The sequence below is a fragment of the Notechis scutatus genome, chromosome 7 (genome assembly GCF_049901735.1).
Source record: "Notechis scutatus isolate UNSWTSFEM ecotype Mainland chromosome 7, rNotScu1.2, whole genome shotgun sequence".
NCBI classification, from domain to species: Eukaryota; Metazoa; Chordata; class Lepidosauria; order Squamata; family Elapidae; genus Notechis; species Notechis scutatus.
Window position 1 is genome coordinate 4,087 of NC_142015.1, and position 7,733 is coordinate 11,819.

At 50.1% G+C, this 7,733-nt stretch overlaps 1 protein-coding gene and 1 long non-coding RNA gene across 2 annotated transcripts; both read right to left on the reverse strand.

Moving 5' to 3' along the window:
• Window positions 1-1,224: 1,224 nt before the first annotated feature.
• On the reverse strand, window positions 1,225-6,039 carry LOC113430097 (glypican-2-like). The gene is made up of 4 exons (XM_087969813.1): window positions 5,828-6,039; window positions 5,268-5,426; window positions 4,400-4,725; window positions 1,225-1,329 (listed from the first exon to the last, which is right to left on the reverse strand). The coding sequence occupies exons 1-4, from the start codon at window positions 5,979-5,981 to the stop codon at window positions 1,225-1,227; spliced, it is 744 nt and encodes a 247-aa protein (XP_087825939.1). The 5' UTR covers window positions 5,982-6,039.
• A 665-nt stretch (window positions 6,040-6,704) lies between these two features.
• Window positions 6,705-7,164, reverse strand: LOC148129998 (uncharacterized). Its single transcript, XR_015750330.1, has 2 exons — window positions 6,947-7,164; window positions 6,705-6,749 (listed from the first exon to the last, which is right to left on the reverse strand). It is a non-coding gene; the product is annotated as an uncharacterized LOC148129998 (long non-coding RNA).
• Between the last annotated feature and the right edge of the window lie 569 nt (window positions 7,165-7,733).

Consider the following 7,733-nt stretch of genomic DNA (forward strand, 5'->3'; position numbering starts at 1 on the left):
TCTACGACGGCCGACTCCCAGTCCGTTCTTTTTAGTCTTCTCCCCTCCCCCCCCCACTTCCTCGCGCAGCGACTTTTTCGCCACGCTAGGATTTTAAGTTTATTATTCTATATCGCCATGATAAAACGCATCCTTATTAACATTAATAGGGGCAGAGGAGGACCAGGGGCCGCAACGCAGGGAGAGAAGGAGTTCCGCTTCTTAAACCGAGTTAAAAAGGCGAACGAAAACTTCAGTGCTCTTTCTACGGGACAGAAAACTGTGCCCTCCTGTGGTGAAAGTCGGTATTGCGGCCACACAGAAAAAAAATACCTTTTCAATGGCATTTTTTGAAACCGGATTCTTTCTCGTGTGCCTGTTGTGTAGCAGCCTGGAATTGGAAAACAGGGCCTTCCTGTGGTCCAAGAAGGAATAGCAGCCCGAAAAAACAACCCTTTTCATGGTTTTTTTAGGCTACTATCCTGTATCTTAATTATTAACACCTTGTTAATATTAATAGGACAACATGAGGCCAAAGGTGGAGGCAATATGCAACTTGAGTCTTTGCAGAGTCTGATTTGCAATCTGCTTATTTCTCCCAGTCACAGCTGCATTCCCTGATTGGGGCCAGTCCTGTAAAAGGCCTGCTAGCTGAGAGCTTCAGCCTTTGGGGCAAAGCAGTGGAAGGAGGGTGTGCTTCCTGGTGCTCTGCCCTCCTGGCTGTTACAAAGGAACTCGGGGAAAACAAATAGGTTGTCCTTGAGAGATTTGTGTTTTGGGGGTTGGGGGGAAATTTCACTGAGGTTGAGCCTTTTCATTTTAGAAAGACCGGGGAAGGTTGGGAGCCAAAGAAAAGGTCAGCCCTAGGCAGTTGGAGGTATGGGATGGTAGAAGAAACCAAAGCCGGCTAGATATAAAATAATGTACCAAGTGTAAAATTAGAAATAACTCTATAGATTACACCCTAAATCTTAGCATACTAAATCAAAGTGTAGCAATAAATATAGCCGTAACCTAAACTTTGAAAATCCCCTTAACAACAATCGCTGCCTTCCATTTCACCCTAAGAGCAGCTTTAACAGAGCAACCCCAGTACTTTTGGTTTTTAAACCATCAAGACGCTTAGTTTGAGACAAATAATAGCAAGTGAAAACTCGAGCAACATTATGCCATTGAAATGAGTTCCAGTTAAGAGTCTGGAGAAGTTGAAGCTCGGTCCAAGAGACAGAACCATCCCCCTATTCTTTAGTCCTCCGAGAGTCTGGGAAAGAGCTGCTCTCCAGGGTCTTGACACAGAGTCCGGTAGCCCTGCAGAGAAGGCCCCGCTCCTACGGGCGGAGGCTTCGGTTCCTGGCCAGAGGGAGAGATTGGCAAAGGACACGTGAGGGGGCCTTGTAAGCAGCAGCAGCAGAATCCAAAACTGAAAGAGAGGAGAAGAGACAGGCGGATGGGCAGGTTTGTAGAACGAAACGCAGGGCGGGTTCCATTATTTTGGGTCCCATTGCGTTGGCACCGTTTTGCCAAACACACAGGGGCAACTTCAGTGGCTTCTTTGTCTTTTGGAGAAAAAGTCTGCCCATATAACCGCCGTTTCTGCCTCTTTCTAGAACCGGGCCGTTGGACTGATGCAGGTGGAGTCCTGCCGAGAAGACGTCCCACCAGCCTGCCTTTTGGGAAAGAGACACAGTCAGGCATTTAGCGGCCAAGATGACTGTTAGGGTAATAAATAAAGGAAAGAAATAAAATATAGCATTAAGTAGAGAGTTTCTCTATAGGCATGTCTTATCTTGATGTTAAGCAGTTGTTTTCCTATGTATATAGAAGTATTTATGTCTATGGGTATTTCTTACGTTGCTGTTGTGGAAAATATTTCTCTAACCTTTCACGTGTTGTAAAACTAGCTTGCAATTAGTTACATCGCTTTCATATGAAGACACATGATTATCCCATCTAAATGAATCTCAATCCATCTGGTTTAAGTTGCACCCCCCCCCCCGCCCCCCATAAAATGTACATTCCTGAGAACTCCCTAGATCTGAAGGAATAATCACTTTTGAAGTACATTGTCAATAGCCGTCTTAAGTAATCAATTAACAGACAATAGGAGAAGGGATAACGAAAGATAAACAAGTGCCAGAAGGACATTTGTCTTTTTGCAGGAAAGATGTAATAATTAGAGCGTTTTACAGTGTAGTTACTCTACTTCTAAAAGAATCTTAAGATATCAGAAGAGTTGCTTTTATCTATGTGGTAACATATTTTATTGATCATTTTCTGTAAGTCCTTTGTACAACTATTAGCATAGATCTAGGGATATGCAGGCATTCTTGGTGGGGGTAGGAGTACCTTTGCTAATGAGTGTCTCATCCTGTTATGGTCTGCAGGTTTAGAAGGAACAGGAAAATAGGTAAAAGTTCAAGGTACACAGTTGTGCTTTCTCATGGGACTTTCCAGACTTTCCCATGGGACTTTCCGTATCTGTATGTTCTCATGTTGTTGAGGTAACATCCTGTTGAGGTCATTGTTTTCTGAATATGCATACTGTACTTTTGCTTACTTTTTCCTCAATAAATACTGCTGCCTGAGTTCGCTCAGGGCTGGCATTTTCTCAGACATTTTCCCTGTGTCTCATTTCGAATGCCAGACCACCACAATCTATACGGTTTGTAACTTTCCTCACTTATCTGTGCGTACGCGAGGAGAGGTCTTACCGTTTTATTGATCAATAAAAGTTAGATTTTGTTCTTCAAAGCCTCCGCTTAAGTCTGTGACAGCATGAATACTAAGCCAACGAGGAAAAGGTGGGAGGTAAATTTGTAAAGGCCCTAGACAGAATATAAGGCAAATGTATGGATGATTTAGGGCGTGTCCACGGTACCTGTGTGTGCCTGGTCCACCCTCTTTGCAAAGCAGTGAATAAAATCACCATTGTTTTCTCTTGGAAGTTGTGGCTGGTGACTGTTTCTTTCCAAACTAGCAGCAAGGAAAGCCCGAGACCCCTGGGGGGAACAGAAACTGGCCCCAGACGTCAGAGGAGCCATGCCCACCCGCAGATTTTTTGTAGGGGGTGCAACTCCACAAGGGCGCTTAAATGTTTGTGCACCCTTGGGAATTGTCATTTTTTTCCCTTAGAAATGGGATCTAAAATGTGATCAATGTTACACACAAGTCCTAAAACTAAATAAAGAGTGCCCATCCAACAAATTCATTCTTTTCATCTAGTTTTAGGACCTGTGGAAAACTGATGACAGTTTAGGTCATATTTATGCAGAAATATTGACAATTCAAAAGGGCACAGGAACTTTTAGCCAGTACTTCAGCTACACCCTAACTGGGATATATCAGAAAGTCAAAACTCCCTGGCATGCCTGTGCCCCAGAGTGGGCAGGGACAACCTTTCAAGTTTCTTGTCTCTTTTGCTACTGAGGGAATAGCAATAGCAGTAATGGACAATGGCCACAATTGAGCTGGCCCAGTGCCTGGCTAGAAGACCAGCCAGGGACCAAAGAGGGGAGGTTTTTTTGGGGGTAGTGATGGAATCGAGGCACCCTAGAGATCACCTCTCTCTTTTGTTGGCAAGGGATTGTTTTGAAAGCATCAAGGGTTACCTGGTTGGGTGAGAGTTAATCCTGGGGAAGGCATGGCTGTTAGGGGGGCTCTCACCTCTCCTAGGGTAATTTCCAATGTTGGCTGGAAGGAAGGCTCCACACAGCTTAGCTTATAGGCTGCGACTCCATGTGACGAGGCAGAAGGTGGGCAACGAGGGAAAAAGGTGCCCCAACTCCTTCCCCTTGTGACTCTGCCTCCCTCCCTCTCCCTCTCTTTCTCTCTTTTTTCTTTCCCCCTCTCTCTCCTCTCTTTTTCTTTCCCTCTCTCTCCTCTTTCTCTCTCTCTCCCCCTCCTCTCTCTTTTCCCTCTCTCTCCTCTCCTCTTTCTTTCCCTCTCTCTCTCTTTCTTTCCCCTCTCCCTCTCTTTCTCTCTCCTCTCTTTTTTTCTTTCCCTCTCTCTCTCTCTCTTTCTCTCTCTCTCCCCTCCTTTTTCCCTCTCTCCTCTCTCTTTCCCTCTCTCCTTTTTTTTCTTTCCCCCTCTCTCTCCTTCTCTCTCTCTCCCCTCCTCTCTCTTTTCCCTCTCTCTCTCCCTTTCTCTCTTTCTTTCCCTCTCTCTCTCCTCTTTCCCTCTCTCTCTCTCTCTCTCTTTCTTTCCCCTCTCTTTCTCTCTTTCTTTCTTCCCCCTCTCCTCTTTCTTTCTTTCCCTCTTTCTCTCTCTCCCTCTCCTCTTTCTCTCTCTCTCTCCCTCTCTCTCTCTCTCCTTTCTTTCTCCCCCTCTCTCTCCTCTCTCTTTCTTTCCCTCTTTCTCTCCTCTCTCTCTCTCTCTCTCTCTCTCTCTCTCTTTTCCCTCTCTCTCTCCTCTCTCTCTGTGCTGTTCTGGCAGGAGCAGCAGGGCTCACCTGCACCCGGAGCTGGTGGGGGCTGTCTCCAAAGGCATGGAGGCTTTCCACCTGGCACCCCAAACACTCCAGGTACCCTTCTGGGAAGCTATACTGGGGATTAAGCAGAGGCAGTATTTGCTCCAAAAGCTGAGACCAGAAGCCACTCAGGGCCTCATCTAGGCTGGGCTGAGGCCCCTTAAGGTGATGGTGCAACTCCACAAAGAGGCAGGCATGCTGCACATACAGGCGCCCATAGGAACGGGCAAACACGGCCTGGAGGGACCGCTCAGCTCCAGCAAGAAGCTCTTGAAAAAAGTCTGGAAGTGGGAGAACAAACCCCGAGGAGAGTACGATGAAGCGGAGCCTTAGGAAACTTGAGCAGCGCGATGACGGGAGAGTCCTGGGTGGCTGCCGTCTCCTTTCCCACATTTGCGGGAGAGGCTGCCCAACAGGCAGTGCCAGCAGCGAGGGCTGCCGACTGAAATCCTGGGGTGGAGTCAGGTGGAGAAGTGACCCCAGGTGGCGTCACGATTTGTATGTGAGGAGAAGGGGACGACGGGTTGCCTGGGTCTCCGATGCACCTGAAGGCAGGACAAGCAGCAATGGGTGGAAAGAGAGAGAGCCAACCCGAAAGGAAGGAGGAACTTTCTGACAGGGAGAAGAGTGGGGTGGAAAGGCTGGCCTCAGGAAACTCGGGCTGCTCCATCTCTGGAGGGTCTCGGGAAGAGACTGGACCTTCCAGCCCTCTCGGTCTCTATGTTCTGTTGGGGATGCGGTGTGAGGAAGTGAGAGGGAAAAGGAAAGAGAGCAGCCGGCTGGGAAAAGAGGGCCAGAGGTGTGGGGGGCTTCCCTCGCTCACCTTGAAAGCGCTGCTGGCGAGAGTTCAGCGTGCGGATCGAGAAGGCGCCCGTCTCACCCAACAACGCCCGGAGGTCCGCCTGCCCTTGCTCGCTGAGCCGCTCCTCCGTCTCGCTGGCGCAGCAGGTGTAGTCCTGGGGGCAGATGCGAAGGTGCTCCCCTGCGGGCATTCAAGGGGAGGGTCCGGGCGGATCTGTTACCCTCGGATTAGCCTCTGGGAGGAAGCCAGCGGGGGGGCACAATGGAAGCGCCTGGCCCTCGCTCAGTCTCCACTCTGGGCAAACGTTTCCCCATTCCCTTCCTCTTCCCGGGATCCTTCAGTTGGGGGTGGTAATGGTGGGAGGGCAAGTGGCCCAAGAGAGGACCGGGTTTCTTCAAAGCCCCCGCCCCAGGCAGAGTCCGTCCGATGTGAACGGCACGGTTAGAAAGGATTTCCCTTCACCGAAGACTCGCCAAGCGCCCCTGCCGGCCCTGGAGCGGGACAGGCGGAGTCTGCCAGGGACGCCCAGGAAACTTCGGTCCCGGCGCCTTCGGAGAGGCTCTCCGGCCGAATGCCCTTACCCGAGCTAAGGGTGGGCGGGACCGAAGCGAGTGAGAAGCCGCGGCTCGCAAGCGCCCGCCGGGTCTCCGCGCAGCTCCGCGGCCCGCGAGCTTCTCCGGCAGCGGCGGAACAAAGCAGCGCGCTCAGAGCCCCGAGGAGCAGCCGCGTCCCCATCCCGCGGAGGGAATCCAGGCGCAAAGGCCGGGGAAAGCGGAGACCCTTCCCGCCGGTCCCAGCTCGCACCGCTCGGCCACAGTCGCTCCCGAGAAGTGCCGCTAGAAACGGGCGAGTTTCCCGCGCTGAGCGGAGCGACCGTGAGACAATAGAAGGCAACCCACGGCGGGGAAGCTCTCCTGGCCCTAGAGCTTCCCGCCTGCTCCCCTGGCCGGGCATCAGCCAATGGGATCGGAATGGGGAGCGGTCCCAATGCCCTCCTTCTCCGCCCTTTCCCCCTTCCTCTGCTGGCCCCTCCTCCTAGTCTGGCTGGTGAGCGATAGGCAGAGAGATAAGCAGAGAGGCAGAGAGATTCGGAAGAGGAAGGGGGGCTGACCCCTAACCCCTACCCCTACCCCCTAACCTAAACCCCAAACCCTAACCCATTTCAGCCAGAAAACACAACTTTTATTGCAGACCTCAGATTTTGAAAAGAACTTTATTTTTATGTTCGGCGGGGTGGAAAACATTGAAAACCCTCATTTTCGGATCCAAGAATTCCCTGAGGAGATAAACTTAGCCCCAACCCTTAGCCCCCAACCCCAAAACCTTAACCCTAAACCCCAAATCCCAAACCCCACCTTAAACCCCCACCCTTAACCCCCTTAGCCGTTCTGCCTCTTAACGCTGAAGCCATTGTTCTCCTTCTTACCTCACTTTCAGGTTCGGTCTTTTGAAGTGCGATGTCTTTTCCTGTTCATCGATTGATGCCTTCGGCCTCGTGTTGTCCTATTGATATTAATAACGTGTTAATAATAAATAAAGATACAGGGTAACAGCCCCCTTTTCCCTGTTCTCCCCGTTATTCCTTCCAGGACCACAAGACGGCGCTGTTTCCTGTTTCCCTTAAAAAGGCGGCCGAGAAAAAAAGCCCGCTTCAAAAATGCCCTCCAAAAAGTTCTTTTAAAAAAATGTGACTACGGTACCTGCTTTTCTGTCCCTTAACGAGAGCGTTTGAGCTTTCGTAATACCGTATTAATGTTAATAATGAGGCGTTTCAATTAATAATTATTCGGAATAATAAACTTTAAAAACAGAGTGACGAAAAAGTCGCTGCGCGAGGAAGTTGGGCGGGAAGACTAAAAAGAATGGGCGGGAAGTCGGCCGCCACAGAAAGGTCGTTCTCCTCAGGCATCGGGGGGGGTAGCCGCGGTGAACGGACAACCCGAACCGCAACCCCTAACCCACAAACCCAAACCCTAAACTCCCTTACCTCCAACCCAGCCCTCTAAGCCCACAACCCCATCTTTTTCTGGGACACTTTTCTCTGTTCATCTATTGCGGCCTTCGGTCTTGTGTTGTCCTATTAATATTAATAACATTGATAATAAAGATACGGGATAATAGCCTAACCCCCCCCCCCGTTATTCCTTCCTGCACCACAGGACGGCACTGTTTCCTGTTTCCCTCAGAAAGGCGGCCGTGAAAAAACCGTTTCAAAAAAGCCCCCCCAAAAGTTATTTTTTAAACATGAGACTGCGGTGCCTGCTTTTCTATCCCTTCACGAGAGGGTTCGAGCTTTCGTAATACCGTATTAATCTTCATAATGAGGCGTTTCAATTACTAATGATTCGGAATAATAAACTTCAAACCCCCGAGTGACGAAAAAGTCGCTGCGCGAGGAACTGGGCGGGAAAGACTGAAAAGAATGGGCGGGAAGTCGCCCGCCACAGAAAGGTCGTTCTCCTCAGGCGTCGGGGGGCGGGGGGGTCA

Bases quoted from the DNA above. Each gene is read 5' to 3' on its own strand.
- LOC113430097 (XM_087969813.1), bottom strand. From the start codon at position 5,981: ATGGGGACGCGGCTGCTCCTCGGGGCTCTGAGCGCGCTGCTTTGTTCC. The intron at 5,427-5,827 runs GTAAGGGCATTC...GAATGCCCGCAG, and splicing joins CCCGCCCACCCTTAGCTCGG to GGGAGCACCTTCGCATCTGC. The intron at 4,726-5,267 runs GTGAGCGAGGGA...TCCCACTTCCAG, and splicing joins TCGCCAGCAGCGCTTTCAAG to ACTTTTTTCAAGAGCTTCTT.